Source organism: Octopus sinensis, linkage group LG5, assembly GCF_006345805.1.
Source record: "Octopus sinensis linkage group LG5, ASM634580v1, whole genome shotgun sequence".
NCBI classification, from domain to species: Eukaryota; Metazoa; Mollusca; class Cephalopoda; order Octopoda; family Octopodidae; genus Octopus; species Octopus sinensis.
The window spans coordinates 76,368,368-76,392,152 of NC_043001.1; the positions used below are offsets into that span (position 1 = coordinate 76,368,368).

Consider the following 23,785-nt stretch of genomic DNA (forward strand, 5'->3'; position numbering starts at 1 on the left):
AGCCTCACACACCTATCCAACAGCATTATTCCAAAAATAAACAATCACATCATCAAAATCTTGAAGCTACAATACAACGCATGAGCAATTCAAGAGGGTGAATAAATAAGCATTAAATTTTATAAAATAACCTGAATGCTTAAAGATTAAGGTACAAAAAGGTGGATAGGGAGAGAAGAGTGTGTGGTTGGTGGGATGGGTAGGTTCACAAGAGTATGAAAGGAGAATGACAGTTGTAGAGATGAGAATAGAAATGAATTATATATATCAACATCAAAATAAATATCAAATGGAAATTGTAGTTGTGATACCTGTGCCGGTGGCACGTAAAAAGCACCATTCGAACGTGGCCAATGCCAGCGCCGCTTTGACTGGCTTCTGTGCTGGTGGCACATAAAAAGCACCAACTGATCATGGCCGTTGCCAGCCTCCCCTGGCACCTCTGCCAGTTGCATGTATAAAGCACCCACTACACTCATGGAGTGGTTGGCATTAGGAAGGGCATCCAGCTGTAGAAACACTGCCAGATCAGACTGGAGCCTGGTGCAGCCCCCTGGCTTCCCAAACGGGAAACGGACGTATGGTGATATTCTTTTTTCTGAAACTGGATATTGAAGCACATATCACATATAAAGCTATAAATGTGTAAATATTGGGTTGAAAAACCCTTTTGAGCCGAAAAAGTTGACAGCTGTCCATGGTACTCGAAACCACTTATACTACAAACATGACAGGCATTCAACTTAATATTTACATGTTATTATTTATAGCTTTATATGTGCTTTGAGATGCACCGTTCCAAAAAGGAAGAATTAATTCACGTTCTCTTGAAAGTTCATAAAATTCTTGATATCAATAATACATGTATATGTGTGCACAGAATGCAATACAAGCACGGCACATCACTAGCAGTTATGGAACAAACACAATACCTATAATTACAGTCAGTAACAAATATATGGCAACATATTCAAATATCATCAACAAACACTTAGCAAAATATCGTCTTTTTTTTTTATATATTTCACATTTCTTTTTTTCCTATCAAATCCACTCCCACAGAAATTGTTATGGCAACACTTCCTGCTTCATTCCTCTTATTGCTACTCCTAATGGCAACACTTCCTGTCCCGTTCCTCCTATCGCTTCTCCTACATAGCAATAAAGACTGCTGAATTCTAAAATAATATCAAATATACTAATGCAAGAAGGCATGCAACCTAGTAGTTAAGGTGTTGCATTCATGATCATAAGATCATAGTTTCAATTCCTAGATTGGGTAGTGTTGTATTCTTGAGCAAAACACTTGCTGTAAATGAATTCAGCAATAGCTAAGAAGTTAACTCTGTAACATACAAGCTTTTATTCAAGGAGAAAGTTTTGTAATCTCAGTCACATCATATACGTCAAGGGAATCCCATTAAGCTCCAGACTTGCGTGGCTCATGACAGACCTCAAGTAGACTAATCATTGGGGGAGAGGTCACTCAGCATGTTTATTGTCTTTTTTTAACCCTTTAGCATTCAGATTATTCTATTAAATGTAACAATAATTTATTCACATTGTTGTGAATTTATCCAGTATTATCTTGTAGTCTTGAGATTTCAATTATGTGACTGTAAATTTTTTTAGACTAACATTGTAAGGTAGGTGTCAGAGGCAGGATCTGGCTAATCTGAACTTTAAACAGGAAGAATACTTTGACCAGGTATAGCCGCTTTAAAAGCTAAAGGGTTAAATAGCTGAGTCAGAGGTGGTAGGGGAGGGAGAGAACCCCAACACACATTACCTCTTTCCAAAATCTTCAAGATTGGTGAGAATAAAGGAGGAAGCTATCGGCAGACCAAAAACCAGGACGAAATTCTTACAAAGAGTAGATTATGCAAAAGGCACTAGTGGAGCCAGGTGGTGGTTAACCTCAGAGTAATGGTTCTCAACTAGGGTCCATATAAGATTCTGTTGTTAAAATTTATCTGCAATAAATTGCTTATACTTTTACAATACACAAAATGTTTTAACAATTTTTAATAATATTTAATTATAAAAATACAATAGGATTTTTAAAACACGAGAGTCCATTCGAGTAAGATAGGAATTAAAGGGATCCATAAACAAAAAAATCGTTGAGAACCACCAGTCTAGATCAAACAAATTTATGATAAAAAGTATTCTAACACTAACTTGTCATCTTTCAAACACTCCATGTACAACTACTTATCTTAATATGTCCTACTTTTTTTTAACAAAGTAGGGCATGATGAAGGAGATTTAGCTACTATTTCAGCAACCAAATAGAAGTTGGTTCATATTCTTTTGTGATTAAGCAGACCTATGATCACAGATAATCCCATGAGACACATTATCCAAATCATCCTTCTTTTTAAGGGAGATTTAGCTCTTCTCACAGACCAAGTGACCATGTCAAGGCACCCTCGTTGATTCATGCAACAAACATTTTGTTGTTAAACCCAAGGTCAGCCCTAACAAACAGAAATTCAATGAAAAAGAATTCCAGGTGCAAGTCATGTTTCTTAAGCAGTGCACATTTAGGACTACATTATCAAATATGTCCCTAATTTTTTTTTAAACAATAGGAATATAGGAACATTATATATATATATATATATATATATATATATATATATATGGGAGATTTAACTGCTACTTCTAGCATGTAAAGTGATTCTGTAGGGACTCCTTTGGTGGTTCAAAATGCTTTGAGTATATGTATATTAATGTCTTCTTCTAACATGTCAAGTAATCCTGTAGAGGCACCTTCAGTTGTTCAAAATGCTTCATGTATATAAGGCTCTTTCTCAATACTTTCAACTGTTGAAAGCAAGACCTTCCTTCATCAACTGATACAGATTATAAAGGAAAGACTATTTGTCAGTTGTAGCAAAAAGTTTCCATAATTTGGCAGCAGATATATGAAAGGTCAGTCTAATGAGGATGCCCATATTACATATCAACTTCATCTTCAACCTTGTCATACTCATTATCATCAATTATCATAATACTTTATATAATACACCATTAATATCATCACATTATCCAGAAACTGTGAACTATATTAGGTGAATTTGACAACTGTTTTATTGATTTTTTTTCGTTCTTTCTTTCTTATTGGAGCAATTAAAACAGTCCAGTGGCAGTAGAAATATCAAACCCTGAGTGAAACAGTGTTATGACTACCTGGTGGTAATCAGAAACACACCTAAGTAACCAACCATCAAGTGTAAAACATCTAGCTGGAGGGAAGAAGTTTTAATGGGCCTAACAATACCGTAACACAGACAACAGCTAGATTACTCAACATATTCAAAGAACAGGATGTTCAAATACAGTAACATTTCCTTTGTAAAATACATTTCAGAAATTCAATAAGTAATAATTAAAAAAATAACAATACAAATAATAACAACCAGAAGTAATAATAATAATAATAATAAAAATGATGATGATGATTATTTTGAATTTTGGTACAATGTCAGCAATTTTGGGGGAGAGGGTAAGACGATTACATCAACCCCAGTGCTCAATCTGTACTTATTATATCAACCCTGAAAGGACGAAAGGCAAACTCAACCACAGCAGAAGTTGAACTCAGAATGCAAAGATGGACAAAATGCCGCTAAGCATTCTACCCAGCATGCTAACAATTCTGCCAACTCACTGCCATAATAATATTAAAACTTATAATAATGGTTTCAAAATTTCGGTACAAGGCCAGTAATTTTTCAGGCAGCAACAGGATCAATCGATTAATTTTCGACCCCGGTATTCAACCAGTACTTTATTTTATCAACCCTGGAAAGGATGAAAGGCAAAGTTGACCTCAAAGGAACTTAAACATTAATAAAAATAAGTTGTCATAATCAAAATAGAATCAGCAGCAATAATAATAATAATAATAATTACAAATAGATGTTTCCTTTTATTCTTCATATATTTGTTCGATTTTTTTTTCTTAATCCAGAGAGGAGTGAGGTTCAAAAAAGAGGATATGTATGCAATTATGTATGTTTGTATATATAAAGATACACACATTTATATATATATATATATATATAGTGTGTGTGTGTATGTATATATTCATTCATATATATGTGTACATATATATATATATATATATAGTGTGTGAGTGTATGTATATATTCATTCATATATATGTGTACATATATATATATATATACATGCATATATAGATATATACGTATTCATATACATATATATGTACACATATACATACATAGATACAGATACACACACATGTATATATACCCATACAATCTTGTATACACCAACAGAGAACAAGAGGTTGAGAAATATATATATATATATATATATAATATATATATATACACATATATATATAAAATGAAAGAGAGAGTACGGTTTGGAGTGGAACAGAAGTCAGACACACACACACATAAATTAAAGTCAGAGATTTTCAAAAAAATATACATGCACACACAGACACACACATACATACACAATTCACATTATCAATTGTGAAATTATACATCTGTAAACAAAAGTAGGAAAATATCTGGCAGTAGAGCAAAGTGGATATTTTTTTTTTTGAACAAGTCAACATTTTTTGATTTCAGTTTTACACGTGGGAAGTTTCAGGAACAAAGTTTGCAGGGGTTGTCGCTGCCATCCACACAAGACACGTGGAACCATCTGGGGCAATTGTCACAACCAACCCAATTGATATCTTCCTGGTCAGTTTCAGGGTCTTCTTCCAGGCAGATATAACAAATACTATCATCAATTTTTTCTTCTTCCTTGTTGTTATTATTAGTTTTATTTGCTGTTGGTGACTTCTTTTTAGATTTATTTTTATTCTTCCGCTTCATTTTAGGCTGTAATTTGAGAATTGCTTCTTTAATTAGTGCAGATTCATTATTTTCTTGTACATTTTTCTTTTGTTCTTTGTTTGGTGGTGGCTTGTCATCACTTTGTAAGCTTCTTTTCTGACGTTTTGAAGGTTTCTTCACAGTCTTTGCTTTCTCTTCCGAGGAAACAGAAGACCGAGAAGACTTTTTGGCTTTTGTTTTAGAATTTGATGCAGCCCCTGTTACTGCTTCAGTATCTTCTTTTGATTGGAGACCAGACGGACCAGCATCTCTCTCCGATCTATCTAAGTTTTTAGAAGAAAGTAGCTTACCCTTATGTGCATCCAAAGGACAAAAACCAGACTTACGAAATCCATGGATGAGATTATCTTTACGAGCGAGGAATGCTTCGTCAAAGAAGCGTTTCAAAAGAGAAGGAAAAACAAGCTTTTGGACCGATTTCAGACTAGACTCCTTATAGTATGTCTGCAGAATCCTATGCCACACTTTTTTGGCAGGTCCATACACAGAAATCTCAAGAGGTTGCAGAGCACCTGAGGAATGTGGAGGTAAGCAAACAAGATGTACCCCAGCATTCCTGGCTTTTGAAGCTGTTTGATAGGTAATATGTGAGCCATTGCCATCAAAGAACACAATTATTGGTTTCTCCCTATTTTTTACAAAAGGCAAAAATGTCTGTGTCACCCAGTTTTCAAAAACATAATCATCCATCCAACCAGTTTCTGTAATGTTGTATGTTGTCCCAGCAGGGCCACCCATCATCCACGTATCGTACAGGTATTTACCTTTGTAAATAACGTAGGGAGGCAGATACTCTCCCTCAGCATTGCCACAAAATAAAACTGTGTAAAGTGTCTTACCCACCGATGGCATCACATACTGACCGTTCTTAATGCCACGGTGATGAAAAGCTTTTTTCTTTTTGGGGTCGAGATTAAGTCCCGTTTCATTTAAATTGTAAAATCGTTCTGGTAAATCTGTTATTCCCAGTTGATTAACCAACTGAGTCAACATTTGAAAAAAGCCATCGATAACTGCATCGGTGAGTTCTCTAACTTTTGCATTATTTACATAATCTGGATTCCTCAAAGTTAATCTGTCTTTCCAGCGATTCATGAAATGGTGAAGCCAGTCGTCTCCAGGTATATTATTTTTGAAAACCGTTTGCAGATCCATGGAATCGAGATAACTTTTCACGATAAGTTTCAGTTGTTCATTATCCAACGTCCAGCCGAGGTCACTCAGATATAAGAGTGCCTCTATTAAATATTCTTCGATTTCTGTTGACAGGACTGTATCACGGCCCGATCGAAAATGAGCACTTTCGCGTTTGTTAACCCATCTTTCTAACGTGGATCTTGGTACACCAAACTTCCGAGCAACTGATCGAAAAGTCACACCTTTACCTCCGTTTTTATAACAATTTATAGCATCCCTCAGATCATCTTCAGAAAAAGTTTTCAAAGTTTTTCTTTTGTATAACCGGGGCATGACGATGCGTTTCACTTCCCACAAGTTTGCTTTGTCTGTTTGTTATTCTTAAATAGTATCTACACTTCTCCCTCTATTTCTCTTTCTGGTTTATCTTAATTGTGTCGTCTTATAAAAGAAAATATCACAAAATATCAACTAAAAAGTGGCCCCACCCATAACACAGCTTGTTCTTGAAACACAAACATAGTAGAGCCCTCCCGCATCTCATGCAAGACAACGTTCCTTAGCTAGTTTTATATATATTCAGCTAACATTTAGGCACATTGTTTTAGTTTCGTTACAATATTCTACTTTAGAAACACACGATGGTTCTTAATATTTCCGCCTTCTTTTCTTTTTTTATCAGTCTTTCTTTCCAACACGTTAGTGGATCCTGGATTTCAACGATTTCAGCGGATATTAAGTCCTTTCACAACAATACTCTTGATCAAACAAGGCAAAACTGGCAGAATTTCACAGAGAAAATGTTAACAGTTTATTATATTTATATAAAAAGCTTTGGGGAAAGAGCAAAAAGGAATTCAACACGATTTCGCTTTAAAACTTCCAAGACATTTAAAGTAAAAAGCTTGAAGTCATTATTGCTGGTGTAAAGCTAAGGTCAAACGACCTAAAATGATATTCCACACAGTATTACATTGTAGGAAGGATTTTCACAACCTTCAATACGGGAGGAGCCTTACTACTTTCATTTGATCTGACTGATCGCGTTATTGCTTTTCAACAATGTTTTATATATCTCCCCCATCATTTCCCTAGATTCATTTTCCCCTTATTTCGTCGTTAGCACCAACTAAAACTTTCTCTTCCCCGTCTATCAACACTAAAAAGGAATACGATTTAATTAGCACGGAAATACTGCTAAAGAACGTCATTGGTTGCAGAGAGAGAGAGGGATAGCGAGACAAGATTTAAGTTTTTCTTCTTATATTTAAAAGTGGAAAGAATGCAACATTGCATGACAAGGATCTAGTTATGAAACTGTGATTAATATTATTATTACACATGGATCTGAGATAATTGATAAAATGCGTGCGTATGTGTCTCTTTACAATGATGAGTGTGCGCGTGTCATTTGTTATTCTGTTGGTAATTCTTGCCGGGAAATCAGCACGATTGCCAGCGGAAAGAGAGGAGAAATAAGATCATAGGCATGAAAAGCAATCTTACTTCGTCCATTGGTGAGAAGGTTTGCGTGAGAAGGCAGTCTTAGGAAGGTTTTCTGACTAGAGTTCAGCTGGATCCTACTGTCCACACTTGCCGCGTAAACACAACATACTATGGAGGAAGTCTCGGACCGCTAGTACTCACTTCCGGTCTCATAGCAACTCTCGCTCAGATGTTAAGCATTGCGAGACTTCCTCCTCATATTTTTTTTCCTCACTATGGAATGAAATTTTTTTTTTAAATTCAGAAATATATATATACTCATGTAAATGTAGATATTTATGTATAACTGACTATAAATATAAAAATATAACAAATACAGATAATTTAATACGCACGCGCACACATACGTGTGTATGTGTATGTGTCTATATGTATGTATATAAATATATATGTATGTATATATAAGTGTGTGTGTGTTTATGTAAGAGTGTGTATCTGTTTATGGTGTCTTCCTAGTGGGGTAAACACCAATCGGAGCATCCCTCGTTTTTGTTGTTTTTTTTTTTATTTCTTTCCCCTCCCCCTTGTTATTCAATTCCTAATTTTTTTTTTGTTTTAGTTTAATTACTATCTATTTGTGAATAGCAACAACAACTTTTTATTTATATCTAGTCGACTTTTTAAAGGGCCGCACTCGACCGTCGTGTCACACATACACACATCTATATAAAATATATAATATAAATACACACACACATACATACATACACCCAAACACATCCATCTAAAACATCAAACCTTAATTGACTCTGTTGAAATCCTCCATCGACTCTCGGACGACTTTAAAATCAAAATTACTCAATTCTTTATTTAATTAACTACGTAGTGTGAATTCGAAATGGCAAATACTATCAGTGAGGTTGATGTGATGGTAGGCAGCCGTCTAATCGTTGATCCAGAAGTCTATGAATACTGGTTAAACGGTAACACAGCACATGAAGCGGCCATCAATCTACAACAGAACGGAGTGCTTGTTAAGTACCAAGCAACATTTGATGATCTTCTTAGCGACACCAGAGACTATTACCGTACTTTTGCAAGTCTCGAACGGTGAGCAAATTAATAATAATAATAATTGTACGGCAAAATATTTTGTTCTATATAAAAGTTCTCATCTTTTCTCTCTGTTTTCCCACCACCACTACCAATAGCACCACTAATGCATTATTTACATACACATGGTCTTCTATGTGGAGCTGTCGACCTGCTAAAAATAGCAGACAAGCCTCCTTTACATTACAGACCCCCATCTTCTTGAAAAAAGGAAGGACCTTTTTGGTGTTGGAAATACTCAGAGCTCGAAAGAAGGACAATCGAGGTGGTCAAGGTTAGAATGCTTTCCATCGTAAGTTTGTTCTAAGAGGTTTGGCCTGGGGTTATAACAACAATAACATGGCCTACCTTTGATCATAATAAGCTCTGCTGAATCAACCTTGACCTGGGGTTAAATAACAACTACTTTTCTGTGAAAATGTTTTATGTGGACGCTCGTTATGCTAGAAATAACAGTCAATTTTCTCTATATATTTACTGACTTGGTAAAAGACGGGATAGCAATAGCCAGGATCCTTTTGATACTAGGTCTGGTTCACTAGGACTTACTTGGGGCTAAATTATATATGTATATATCAAGCGTGTGCTGCATAGACACACAAATATACGTGTTTAATTCCCAAGTCGAGTAGAATTTTGTTCAAATGCCTTCCAACCGTGACCATCTTGTCTTGTGTATGTATATATATATATGTATATATATATATATATATTTATATATATATATATATATATATATATATATATATATATTGCACTACGTCATTCAATGTGCTTTTCTCTTTTAAGTGGCAGAATATAATTTTAAGACGCCCGGCTGTTATATTTAGCACGTCGAACGACTACTTAGAGGCACCTTGTTATTTGGCTCATGGGTCATTGCTGTTATTTAACCCCTGGTCATTTCAGATTGAGCAAACCTGATCAAAGTAGTTCCAGCCATAATCATTTCGTCGTTTTGACACATGGGCCTATCAGCTGATATATATTATTGTTGTTTAACACTAGGTCAGCTGTGACTAACCCGGTTTATGGTCGAAAGTATTCCAGTACTGACTATCCCATCTTGTTTTCAGACATAGGACAATGTTATCTAATGTAACCTTTGTTTTTCAGACCGTGATCTGACGAGAATCTCGCTGCTATTTCAAGCACATCAAACTACCACATAGAGTGTTTCTTGTTGCCGTGATCAGCTGATCTGTGCTGTATCGTTGTTTTAATGTGTCAGTAATAATACTGTAATTATTGCAATTAGTGTCATTGTTGTTTGTTAGTGATGTAATTATATAAAAACATTTTCGATAAATTTTATTGTATTTTATTTTTCATATATATACATCGTATAAATTAGTAGCCGATAATTTTATATAACCACATGTAAATGTTATCTTTTAACCTCATTTAGTGCTGTTCAGTCCTTGACCAAACAGGCTTATATGTGTATTTATTATTAAAAGCGTTCCCATCGTGACCATTCCGCTATATTGGCTCTATTGCGGATTACCCGGGCAAAATATTTATTTCTAATGTAGGACTCAGGGCCTCATATTTTTGGTTGGGGTATCGTCGTTTATATAGATCCTGAGAGAAAGTAAAAGCAAAGTTGACCTCGGCGGGTTTTGCTCTCAAAATGCCAAGAGCCGTAACTAAATACCACAAGGCATCTTGTCTGAGCCTGTAAACGATTCTGAAAGCAATGTGCATACAACAGAATTGATATTATAGCTATTTCACTTTTTATAATTAGATCTTCTGATATAATTAAACTCCTCCTCCATCCACTTTCTATAATAGAAGCAATATTAGTTGTGAAAAGTTTCGCTTCTCACAACGTTTTTCTTTTTTTAGATTTAAATGATGACCTAAATACAGAAAAATGTGTTTAAGAATATGTTGATTACATGTGTGCAATGACACTTTGCATTTTTATAAGATTAAAGCAAATAGCCTTCATTACAAATTTTACAGACTCGTTATTTGAAGATTTTTTTTACCATTTATTACAGAACGTTTCCTCAATGCTCTTCACTTCAAATGATAACCAAGAATATTATTAACAGTGACTTCGAAGTTTCAACCAGTTAAGCTATCGTCAGACTGCGAAGCATTGTTGAAGTTAATCTGGTCTTTATATAGTCTCTGTTAAGTTAAAATCTTCCTTGGGTATGTAGGTTTGAATGGAGTTGTAATTAGGTTTCAGGGTGGGTTATGGAGAGGTGTTTTGGAAAATTTTTTATTGATTAAATATGGAGATTATATTATTGTTTAGAATTTATTTATGTATGTAGAACTTTGTAAGCTGGTGTGCATATTTAGATGTGTCCCTTTTGGTAGGTAGTTATGGGACATGTCAATAGTTTTAGTTATTTTTGGTTTTATTCGATTTAATTGGATTTAATCCTTTGCCTTTTTATTGGTTTTATTGGAATTAATCCTTTGCTTTAACAATGTAAGGCTTAAAGGTACAAAGTCCAGTATTTAAAAACTTAATAATTGGGTGGATTAGCTTCTTTTGTAATAGAATTTTTAATGGTTTACAAAAGTATGTAAGTAGGTTGTATGTTTTAGCTGGTCAGTTTCATTACTTGTTATTTAGGGTATTTCCTGTTTTTATTTGGAAGGTGAGGGTTATTAGTCAGGCATGTCATGGTGTTTTTAGTATAGAAATTTGTTTATTTTGTGCTTTAATGTTCAGAATAGGCTGTAGGAAGATGTAAAGATTTTTGGTCCTTACGTTTCTCTCTAGATGTTCGTTGTTCTATAAGTAATTTGATTAGTTTGTAGAAATTTTAAACCTTGTGTTTTTTCGAAGTAGGGTTTGTGGACTACATGTTTATAAATATTTGATTCTGTTTCAAACCTGGATATTTTATAATATATTCTTTTAGGCCTCTGGAGGGGTATTATAAAAGGTGTGTGTATATTCATGTATAAAAATAGCAATAAAAATAAACTCCAATCTAGAAATTGAAAATTCCAAAATTTTGAATCTAAAAAAAGAAAAGAAAGAAAAAATAATCTGCAATAGAGTGGCTTTTTTTTCCTAGACCTTGTATATCTAAAATTACATTTACCCAATGTATCTCTTATTCCTTTCAAAGGGAAGAAAGAAAGGTTATGCTTTGAGGTAAATTTAGCTACTATTTCTTATAGGTCAAGAGACATCCTTCTCATTGAAGCGATACATTAATTTCTATGCTGCCCTAATTGTTGTTTTATTCTCACATTGCAGTTCCTGATCTCTAACCATGACTAAAATTAGGTCACTGCATAATTCTGAAAGGTTTGCAGTGAAGACAAAACCTTTTGCCTTTTAAATATTTCAGTAATATTCAGGAATATTCAGAAATAATTTTAACATACAAAAATCCATGGGGCTGTGTGTGTGAATAAATGAGACAAGACATTTTCTACAAACAAAAACTTAATGGTAATTTTATTAAATTTTAGGAAAATTTTTATTGTTTTTTTTTAAATTCAAATATTAGTTGTGCAGGTGTGGCTGTGTGGTAAGAAGTTTGCTTCCCAACCACATAGTTCCAGGTTCAGTCCCACTGCATGACATCTTGGGCAAGTGACTTCTATTATAGCCCTGGGCCAATCAAAGGCTAATGAGTGGATTTGATAGACAGAAACTGAGAAGCCCATCGTGTGTGTATTTCTGTCTCTGTTTATCTACCAGCAGTACTTAACAACCTCTGTTGGTTTGTTTACGTTCCTGTAATTAATGTTTCAGCAAAAGGAGAACAAAAGAATAAGTACCAGGCTTTAAAAAAAAATTAGTACTGGGATCTATTTGTTCAACTAAACCCTTCAAGACGGTGGCCCCCAGCATGGCTTCAGTCCAGTTACTAAAACGAGTAAAAGATAAAAGATAAATCGAATAGTAGATGATGGTGAACCACAACTCTATTAAGATTGTTATCTCACTATTTAATGATTAAATACATTGGGGTTGCCTATATAGGTACCAGTTGTCTATCAGTGTCCAGTTAATTGAATGCAAAGAAAATATGTAACTGGGGTTTTGTGCTTAGTCAAGGTTGTAGAAATGGTCACAGGAGTTTGGTACCGAACAAAATATTCTTTTCTACTCTAGACACAAGTCCCGAAATTTTTGGGGGAGGTAACCAGTCGATTAGATTGACCCCAGAACACAATTGGTGCTTAATTTATCAACCCCGAAAGGATGAAAGGCAAATTCGACCTCAGCAGAATTTGAACTTAGTGCTGAACAAAATATTGTAACTGTTCTCTGTTGAAATCTTGTACAGTGATGACTTAAAATTTCTTTCACCTAGAGAAAGGTTCAACATCTACCTACTGAAGAGATATGACAGTCCTTCAGTCTGAGCTTAATCATGAAACCAACTGACTTCTTGCAGAGATACATGAAGTTCATATATTTGGGTGTACTCAAGAAGACCCGTCTTCCACAACAGAAGTGTTAATGCTGCTCCCCCTGCTTGAAGAGGATTTGCCTACAAGAGCCCTGTGCTCATGCCATGTAAAAAGCGCCTGTGCCAGTGCCACATAATAGCACCCATACCAGCACCATGTAATAGCACCCATGCCAATGCCATGTAAAAAGTACCCAGCATACTCTGTAAAGTGACTGGCATTAGGAAGGCCATCCAGCCATAGAAACCAAGCCAAATCAGACCAGAGCCTAATGCAGCTCCTGCTTTTCTTGCCAGCTCTGGTCAAACCATTCAACCCATGCCAGTATGGTAAACAGTGATGATGATGATGATATACATATAATGTATTCCAGGTCATCTGGTTCAGCATCTGCTGAGAATGGGAAGTTTATCCAATTGTTGACTTTAGTATAGAGTAGACATGGGCAAACTTTTTCAAGAAGCAGGTTACTTGAGACATGACTTATCATCAGATGGGCTGCACAACTAAAAATAAAAAACCCTACAGTAATTTTGTGTTAGACATGCCATTCAGGAAGTCACATAAGCTGCAGTTTGCCCATGACTGGATAGAGGAAACCTGTATCTGGTTACTTTACCTGCTGGAAATAGCTAACAAATCTTAGTCAGATTACGTCTTACTGTCTTAAAACAAAAAACATGTCATTGCTATCATCATTATTGTTTTAACACCCACTTTTCCATATTTGCATGGGTCGGACAGAATACATTGAGGCAGGTTTTTCTCTAAGCCAGATGCCCTTCCTGTCACCAACCATCACCTGTTTCCAAGCAAGATAATATTTTTCCCTTGGCCAGATATGTTTTACATGAAAGACTGAAAATGAACAGGTGTTCTCAACTATTTTTTTATCTATGGACCCCTTTGATTACTATTTTATTCTGGTGTCCCCCCCCCCAGTCATTCGATGTTTATAAACTAGTTTTATAGAAACTTCTTTCAAATTTTCTATTTTGTTTTTCACACATTAACTTGTGAAGGTTGAACTAAATTAAATGTTAGAGAAAAATACTTAGTTGTTTCTTGCAATACATACATCTACACCAAAATTTTTCAGAGGCTCTTAAAATACTATTGTAGATATCCAATTTAGTATTTTGTTACATGAACCCCTAAAACCCTTAATCAACAACATCAATAGCCTCACTGGATAGTAAAACAAAGTTGACTGGGACAAACTGTAAAAGAATGAGATTAAATATCTTAAGGCATTTAATTCACTCAATATGCACAATGCTTTACGTTCCACATATTTAGTGACCGGGAATCATCATCATCATACATCCATTATCCATGCTGGCATGGGTTGGACGGTTTGGCAAGCTGGAAGGCTGCACCAGACTCCAGTCTAGTTGGATGCCCTTCCTAACACCAACCACTCTGAGATTGTAGTGGGTGTTTTTACATGCCACTAGCACAGGTGCCATTTGTGTGACACCAGTATCTGCCATGACTGCAACTTTACTTGGCTTGATGGGTCTTCTCAAGCACAACATAATGCCAAAGGTCTCAGTCATTCATCATTGCCTCTGTGAAAGGTGCTTTTCACATTCCACCTTCCCTCTATGAGGCCCAACGCTCGAAAGGAGCTTTTTACATGCCACCAGCATAGGTGCCAGTTATGTGACACCAGTATCAGCTACAACTACGATTTCTCTTGGCTTGATGGATCTCTCAAGTACAGCGTATTGCAAAAGGTCTTGATCACTATTCATTACCTCCTTGAAGCCCAGTGCTTCACCACCTCATCCCATGTCTTCCTGGGTCTACCTCTACTACATGTTCTCCTCCACAGTTAGAGAGCAGCACTTCTTTACACAGCTGTCCTTGACCATACCAGTGCAGTCATCTCTCTTGCACACCACATCTGATGCCTCTTAAGCCCAACATTTCTCTGAAGATACTTATACTCTTTTGTACATGCACATTGACATTGCATATCCAAGCAAAACATACTGGCTTCATTTCTTTCAAGCCTACACATGTCCTCGGCTGTCACAGCCCATGTTTCACTGCCATGTAGCATAGCTGTTTGCACACAGGCACCATGCAATCTGCCTTTCACTCTGAGCCAGCAGATATAGGAGCTCTCTGAACTTTGCCCAGCCTGTTCTTATTCTCACAGCTATGCTCTTGGAGCATCCACTTCTGCTTTGGTCACCTAGATAACAGAAGCTATCTACTACTTCTAGCTTACCCCACTGGCAGTTGATGGAGTCTATCTTCTGTATATGTTCAGCGTTTATTGTACCTGTGCATCTTCCACACACAAAAGCTATTTTCCCTGTTAACCTTCCTCTGACATTGCTGCACCTCTTATGTATCCATAGCTTACACCGACCACATCTTACAGAGTTTCCACCTACAGCTTTTCTACAGATCAAGCAGGGCCATCTACCTGAAGGGATTTGTGATTTGTCTGCCTCTCTACTTACTAAGACTTTGGTATTTGCTAGGTTAACTCTAAGGTTCTTCAATTCTAGACCTTGCTACCATACCTGAAATTTGTTCTCTAGTTCTGGCAGTGATTCAGCTGTAAGAGCAATAATACAAATATAGACGGAAAGTGAAAGAAGCCTTTCATATAGGTGGTGGTGGGGTTATATGTTTATATGTCCATGTGTCTATATGGGTCTGTGTGTATCTCTGCTTGGGTGTGCATGTTTCTGTGTCTTGTGCTTCTGTATGAGCTTCTCTGAAAATCACTGAGCTATAATCAATGACGTTGTCATTTCCCCTGTCAACAAATTATCTGCTCACTTTGCACCTTGAAAAACAAGTAAAGGTTTGCAACAGTCAGGGCATCCAGCAGCAAAAACAACAAATAACACCATAATAGTATATTCATCTAACCCATGCTAACACGGAAAAACAGACATAAAAACATATTAAAGATTTCCTTAGTTTATACATTTTCTTTTTCCTTTATAGTTTTGTCGAAGAATTACGCGAAGTGTCCATAACTCCCAAAACCTTTTTTGGGGTCTCCTTAGAGAGAAGAAAAGAAACACTTCATGCATTATTCTCAGACCAGATCTGAATACTTCACTAAAGTCACCAAAGTGCCATCTTGTCATTATCATCATTTTGATGTCCACTTTTCCTTAGTCGCATGGGTCAGACAGAATTTATTGAAGTATATTTCAGCAAGTTGCCCTTCCTGTCACCAACCCTTACTTGTTTCCAAGCAAGATCATATTTTTCCATGGCCAAATATATTTTGGTAGAATATTAGAGATAATAACATATATGCATGCATACACACACACACATACATATATATTATATATATATATATATATATATATATATATATACATACAGGGTGCAGCAGAAGTAACACCCTTTTTGCATTTACTAACTTTTATAGTATATAAATGTTTATTAAGTAATTTTTTATTGAACACAAATTTATTGCATTACTTAAAGAAACAAATAATAAACTAATGAAAAAAATTGCAGAAGTTTTAGAAATTTATACAAAAGGACAATACTTTCATAAGGCTTTGATCAGCTTAAGGCTATAGTAGAAGACACTTGCTCAAGGTGCCATGCAGTTAGATCCAACCTAGAACCTCATGATTACAAAATAAACTTCTTAAAAGAAAGGTCATACTTACATCCATTTAAAGCTACATGTCTAACCCCTTAGCATTCAGTTTACTTTGTCAAATGGAGGTGCAATGGCCCAGTGGTTAGGGCAGCGGACTCGCGGTCTAAGGATCGCGGTTTCAATTCTCAGACCAGGCGCTGTGAGTGTTTTTTGAACGAAAATACCTAAAGTTCCACGAGGCTCCGGCAGAGGGTGGAGGTGAACCCTGCTGTACTCTTTCACCACAACTTTCTCTCACTCTTCTTGTTCCTGTTGTACCTGTATTTCAAAGGGACCAGCCTTGTCACACTCTGTGTCACGCTGAATCTCCCTGAGAACTACATTAAGAGTGCACGTGTCTGTGGAGTGCTCAGCCACTTTCACATTAATTTTACAAGCAGGTTGTTCCATTGATCGGATCAACTGGAACCCTCGTCGTCGTAACCGACAGAATGCCAGTCAAATGTAATGCTTATTTATTCACATTGTTTTCAATTAATTATGTATTATGTTGTAGCTTCAAGATTTTGATGATGTGATTATATATTTTTAGAATGACATTGTAGGGTAGGTGTGTGACGCCAGATCCGGCCAGTTTGAACATTAAAACAGGCAGAATATTTTGGCCGGATATGGTTGGTTTAAATGTTGAAGGACTAAAGAGAAAACATGTTATACCATTCATTAGGTAGTTACAGTATTGATTAATATTGCATATAGCAATTAAGCAGAGGATACATTTGGAGGGTTCCTTCATATTTTAATAATTTCATGGATGGGTTTAAGCTCAGCATTATAACTTAACAATACACTTTGTTTGCATCCAATGATGTAAACTAGTTCTTCTTTTGGGGCAAATGCATACATTGTTTAGAGAGTAGGATTGACCCTGTGCAAGCCCTTTCCTCACTTTAAAATGCTTCAGGCATAAGACATCATCATCATTTAACGTCTGTCTTCCATGCTGGCATGGGTTGATGGCTTGACCAGAGTTGACAAGCGGAAGAGCTGCATGAGGTCCCAGTCTGATTTGGCTTGGTTTCTACAGCTGGTTGCCTTTTCTAACACCAACCATTAAACAGTGTGTGCTGGGTGCTTTTAACATGGCGCTGGCCCAAGCACTTTTATGTGGCACCATGCCTTTACATGGTATTGATTGATTTAAAAAAATCTCTATTATGTATTGCATACTATAGCTCAATAAAGCCAAGAAAGGTAAAACCTTCAATGAAAATTCTGTGACAGACTGAAGGCATGTGTCAGCATGGGTGGTAACTCTCTGACCACCTGCTGCAAGAGGCACCTAACATTGTCACATCTGTACAAAAGAGTGCAGATCCCTAGCATGACAAAAAGCTGAAGATACATTGTAGTGCCAGTTACAGTATTGTTTTACCAATTTCTTACAATCTGCTCAACCATGGCACTCCATGTGAAAAAAAATCATATACATGCATACATATATTTGTGTATACATATATATATGTGTGTATGTGTGTGTATATATTATTATATAAAATCGTTCTGTCTGTCTGTGTGTGTGTCTTCTAGGATCTCGGGCATCCTCCATCCGATTGCGCTCAAATTTGATATGTAGATACCGATGGTATCAGGTAATGCATAAGTCTTGAAATAATTACAAAAATCGATTCCAGGTGAAAATGCGATTTATAAAGCCGTGGGAATGTGCATTTGTACGTGCAAGTACATCAGCAGTTGTGATCGATACTACGCATACGCAAGAAAAATGCACATGCAGTTTGTGCAATAAAAGCTGGCTGGCTTGAAATAATGCCATAAAATGCAGTATATTTAAGAGACCAAAAAATAAGATGTAAAAGAGATATTTTCTTCAAACTTGGGATGAAGGAAGGAAAGACTATTTGGTTTCTCAAGAAGTTTTTTTTTTTGCCTTAACTTCGGTTAACAAAACCAAAAATTTTATTGAAATAAAGGCATGCTTAATTATTTTTTAATGAAAAGAAAACACTGATTGCTTTTTATTCAGTAGATATGATTCAGCACTGTCCATTGGATGGGGTGGGGCGTTTTGCTCATATGTATAAAAGAGAGTTATAGTTCACTTGAAGCATTGTAATATCAAAGAATGTAAAAAGAAAGAAAATAGATAGATGGGCCTATATTAAATATAAAGGTTTTATTAAACTTGCTGCATTGTCAGAAGCTTTGTATTCTCTCTTTTTACATTCTTATATATATGTGTGTGTGAGGATATATATATATATATATATATATATACACATACATACGTACATACACACACACACACACACACCAAATGGTTAATCTAGAGATACATACATGCACACACACACGCAAATACATACATGCATGCATAATTGCTGCAACTCAGTTTTGACCAATGTCATTGCTTGATTGTTGTCTTAAACATGAACAGCATGTATATGGTTTTTGAGTCCTGCTAGGAATCTTTCATACAAATGTGGCAATGATGGGGGCCTCTTGCAGCAGGTATTCAGAAAGCTTACCACCCTCACTGACACTGGCCTTCAACCTGTTGCTGAATTTTTCATTGAATGCTTTATTGCTTCTTGGCTATAGCCAGCCATACTATGCAGCACATGACAGGGATGTTAAATAATCAATCAATACCTGTACCTGATGCTTTAAGTGAGGAAAGGACTAGCACAGGGCCAACTCTACTCTTTAAGCAATGGATGCATTTACCAAAAAAAAACACAAATTAAAATTTTTGTATGCAAACAAAGTCACAGGTGTTGTTAAGAGAGTGGCTTTCATTAGACACCCTTCAGGACAAAGAATAAAAACTTCTCAAAGGGCAGATGAACTCAATAAAGTCAATGGCCATCCAATAGCTAGGAGCAAGAGATTACTATTCTTTGTTTTAAAACAAAAACTGAATGCTGATCAAGTAAAAATTGGGGGAAAACAATAATTTTTCTCTTCTTATTTACTGTGTATTAATCATGATTTTGTTTTTTCATTTAATTTAGATTACTGAAAAACCCTCCCAAACTCGCTGATCAACAAACCTATCTTATTGATCCTGATACTCAGAGTATGCTGATTGAAAAATACTATCAGTTCGATCCTCGTGTTGTAAGGGAAATTCTTGGTAAGAAGCTCTCAGCTCGCAATCGCAAAGATTTGGATGATGTAAGTGAGAAGACCAAAGTTTTATTACGAAGTTGTCGGCGTCAGTTTGATAACATTAAGCGTGTTTTTAAGACTGTGGAAGAAATGATGGGTACCCTAGTTGATAACATTTGTACCTATTACCTACTACCTAAAGAACTTGCTCGACAGTACGCTGCAATAGTCTTCATCACAAACAATAGGTTTGAAACTGGTAAGAAAAAACTCGCATTTCTCACATTTGAAGATTATGTTCATTGTGCAAACCAAATGATTGCTAAATGGTCTTATAGTTCTGTGGAATGTACAGGCCATGAAGACATGGATGTCGATCTGGACAGGGATTTTTTGCAGAAGTTACGAGATCTAAAAATTCTTACAGAAAAGGAACACCTTGATGAACATAAAAGTATTGTCTTAGATAAAGTGCTGAAGATAATGTCCGACAGAGCTTTTCAAGATCTGGAAGCGAATTTCAAGAATGTTTCAAAAACAATCATCAACATTGCTTATGGTCTGAACCATAGCAAAGACGCACGGGACATTTTTGTTGACTTGGTTGAGAAAATGATAGAACCATGTTTTCAGTCTCGATGGACACAAGCAGACATGCAATATTTCTTGACAGCTTACCGAGAGAGCTGCAAAGAGATGCAGCTCTTTATCCGCACTGATCCAAACTTACTTGTTGTGTGGGAGCGATACATCAGCACACTTTCTAGTTGCGTTTTACAGATTTATCACACATGACTTGGGCTGTGAGCATGTGTTTTACCAGGGGACATTTATGTGGTGCATTTGACATGCTGAAACAAAGGGCTGACAGCTTGGCCAAACAGGGATCATTATCGACTCAGTCATTTTGTTGTAGATATAAGTTTTTGTGGGGGGGATTGGAGTTGTTTTTGTTTTTTGCTTCTTTTTTTTATATATATTCTATATCAATCCTGATTGTGCAAAAACTTAAAATTCCATCCAACCATCAAACCTTTCACAACCAAATTAACCAACAGCTGATACTTAGTTAGAATCTAGAGAATATAATATCTAAATATCTGATGTGAATTTTTAGTTTAGGTCTCATACATTCTCAATTTTTTTCCTTAATTATTTTATAGGATAATTGTAAAAGTAAGTGAAAAGACTATTATTGATCCCCAATATTATTGGCACAATGGGTTTTTTCTTTTTTTTTTTGTTTATTCTTTTTCTTTTCTTTGGTGGTAGGTGGTATAGGTGATTAAATTGATCACTATGTTTGACTGGTACTTTTTTTTTATTTTTTGACCCTGGAAGGATAAAAGATAAAACAAAGTTGATCTCAGAGGGATTTGGATTCGAAGTGTGAAAATGGCTTTAATTGACCCTTTAGTATTCAGATTATTTTTATCAAATGTAATGCTTATATGTTTACATTATTTTGAATTACTCATGCATTGTCTCGAAATTTGGAGATTTCAATGATGCTAATCTTTACTTTAGGAATAACATTATAGGGCTAGATTTAAGGGGCCAGATCTGGCTAGTGTGAGCATAAAATGGTAAGAATATTTTGGCCAAATACAGCCAGTTTAAATACTAAAGGGTTAAATATTGTGAGTCAATTTGCCTGACACTTTAACAAATTTGCCAGTGCATATACTAATTAGGTTTTGACTAAAGCATCAGCTGAAAACAAATGTTGAAAATTTTGTAATTGACATAATCATGTGACAACAAATATAATGAAAAAAAAAATCAAATATAGTGGTAGGGAACCTAATGAGTTACCTTTTCTCATTCATTTCCTTTAATTATTTGTTTGGAGGAATGACAATAGATTATAATCTATGTCCTCTGGTGAGGATCTCTTATCAGCTACTTCTCATAATATTACTCTTGAAAAATCTGCATTCTCAATGATTTCAACAAATTTTATATGAAATAATATGGTAATTTTTTTTCTCTCTTTGTCTTCCTTATGGATATAAATAATTATGTAAGCAGAATTGTATAAAAATAGATAATTATTGATTTATTGATAACTAATTATCAGTTGCTATTAATAGGAAGGAAATGTAGATTCAGCTCATTATATATTCATATATGATGTATGTATATACATTGAGGCATATATATATATATATATATATATATATATATATATATAGCAAATAAGAAAATGGAGGAGAACAATAGGTGGTTCATCAACTTTTTGACATTAAATTATGTTAACTTATTTATTTATTAAACTGATAATTATAATAACATACATATAGCATATTATTCTTTACATATAAGATATAAATATAGTAATATATAAGGATACCAGTAATTATTATAAAAAACATGTTTCTTATTTGCTCTATAAATTAATGGTAAAATGTCTCTTTACCTTCACCCATTTAGTACACTAGGTAATGTAATTGCATTGCAATAAAACACACTTGTGTATTAATAATTGGGTATTCTACTAGCAGTATATTGGATAGATATTATCCCTTAGTGGGTTGGATTCACAACCCCTAACTTTCTCTCTCTCTCTCTCTCTCTATATATATATATATATATATATATATTGTATGTATCAATTAAATTGTTCCAAATGGTGTAACTCAAAGTAGATAAAGCTATAAATAATACCATTTAGAATATTAGGTTAAAAAAATACCTTTGGTTTTTATGTATTATATATAAACAGTTATTAACTTGAAGGATTACTCAATATTTTTCAATAGAGTAATATGTGTTTGTAAATTACCTTTACAATTTGAAAAATTCAGGATAAAAAAATAGTTGTGGAAATTGTAAAGGTAATTTATGGACAACCTGTATATTTATTTTATCTTTACAAGGGAAAGGTTAACGGTTATTTTGAAGTTTCAATGACATAGCCTTCATTGAACAGTCTGACACAGATTACATAACCAAAACTCCAAAATAACTCTCAATCTTTCCTTGATGAAAATGAAATATATAAATATAAATGTACCTATTCAGATTCCCTCTGAGACTGTTGACGTAAACAGACATGGTATCTGTTCATCTTTAATATATACCATATCAATTTCCGTACACATCAACATATGTATGTTGATATCTGTGGAGAAAATTCCAGCAGAAAGAGTATCCCAGACAGCTGTCATTTGAGTTAGACATAGTAAAGTGTAAAAAGAAAAGGAGAGCGAGATGAGTCTGGATAAAGGTGGGATGCAACTACCTTGTTCAGAGGTGCTGTGATCATTTTATTCATGATGGAAGAAGGGAGTAGACAACATATCTGTGGGTTATAGATTGTTGTGTGTTGGTGAGTGAATCAGTTGGCTTTGTTTTCTTTTACATGAAGTCTTGGATGCTCATGTGTTGTAACACCACAATCCCAGTTATGGGAATAATATTCCAATGTGGCTCACACTTTGTAGAGGTGTTAGCAGCTGACCGAAACTCAAGATGAAGACTGGTCTCTGGGATGCTGTTTTAGTTATGCATGCAGTGGTCACCAGGCAAGTTCAGTATATTTCATTTGAACATTGACATGAATTTTAATTGTTGGGTTTTATAATGTTGATCGAAAAACACCTAAAAATTGATTCCTGTCCATCAGTTAATTCTGAAAACTCTGCAACAAAACAAATCTATTGGTTCCAAATAACTACACCTTGATAACTTTTTATATCATGGTGAATGTCTCCTGGTATATGTGGCACTCCAAGTAAAACAACCATTCAGTATGTGACAGTCAGTTTATTACAAGTTCATCAATTATTATTTAGGCCCTTAATTTGGTTTCATGTGCTTTTGAATCCTTCTTCTCTGTTTTATAGCCTCTTCCTAACCCCATATTCATCCAGATTCAAGGCACTTACCAAAGGCAATCAGCCAGTTTAGGACCTAATTGTTTTCTTGAGTTATATCTAGCTTGTGGTATAACTGTGTTAGCCATACAACCTACTAGAAATAACACACTCATATATTCAAAGACAGGAAGGACACATTGGTCATTGTAATCCTAAATAAACAAAAGATAGGATGGTCATAGGTGAAACTG

General features: G+C 35.2%; 3 protein-coding genes across 3 annotated transcripts in view; 1 reads left to right on the top strand and 2 right to left on the bottom strand.

The window, feature by feature from the left end:
- Positions 1 to 7,751, bottom strand: part of LOC115211606 (methylthioribulose-1-phosphate dehydratase) — a 72,977-nt gene extending 65,226 nt beyond the window's left edge. Inside the window, exon 1 of the mRNA XM_029780191.2 lies at positions 7,530 to 7,751. Within this exon, the coding sequence (XP_029636051.1) occupies positions 7,530 to 7,538 (9 nt within the window). The 5' untranslated portion in view covers positions 7,539 to 7,751. The remainder of the gene's footprint in view (positions 1 to 7,529) is intronic.
- On the bottom strand, positions 4,576 to 7,533 carry LOC115211605. The gene has a single exon (XM_029780189.2). It carries the CDS (start codon positions 6,354 to 6,356, stop codon positions 4,632 to 4,634), a length of 1,725 nt encoding a protein of 574 aa, XP_029636049.1. The 5' UTR covers positions 6,357 to 7,533; the 3' UTR covers positions 4,576 to 4,631.
- A 176-nt stretch (positions 7,752 to 7,927) lies between the features above and the next one.
- On the top strand, positions 7,928 to 21,864 carry LOC115211896 (acidic fibroblast growth factor intracellular-binding protein B-like). The gene is made up of 2 exons (XM_029780641.2): positions 7,928 to 8,579; positions 19,617 to 21,864. The coding sequence occupies exons 1-2, from the start codon at positions 8,368 to 8,370 to the stop codon at positions 20,506 to 20,508; spliced, it is 1,104 nt and encodes a 367-aa protein (XP_029636501.1). The 5' UTR covers positions 7,928 to 8,367; the 3' UTR covers positions 20,509 to 21,864.
- Positions 21,865 to 23,785: the final 1,921 nt, after the last annotated feature.

What these genes read in the sequence shown, in the direction of transcription:
- LOC115211605 (XM_029780189.2), bottom strand. Translation starts at nt 6,356, where the DNA reads ATGCCCCGGTTATACAAAAGAAAAACTTTGAAAACTTTTTCTGAAGAT.
- LOC115211896 (XM_029780641.2), top strand. Translation starts at nt 8,368, where the DNA reads ATGGCAAATACTATCAGTGAGGTTGATGTGATGGTAGGCAGCCGTCTA. An exon ending in ACTTTTGCAAGTCTCGAACG is followed by an intron (nt 8,580 to 19,616) that starts GTGAGCAAATTA and finishes CATTTAATTTAG; the next exon opens with ATTACTGAAAAACCCTCCCA.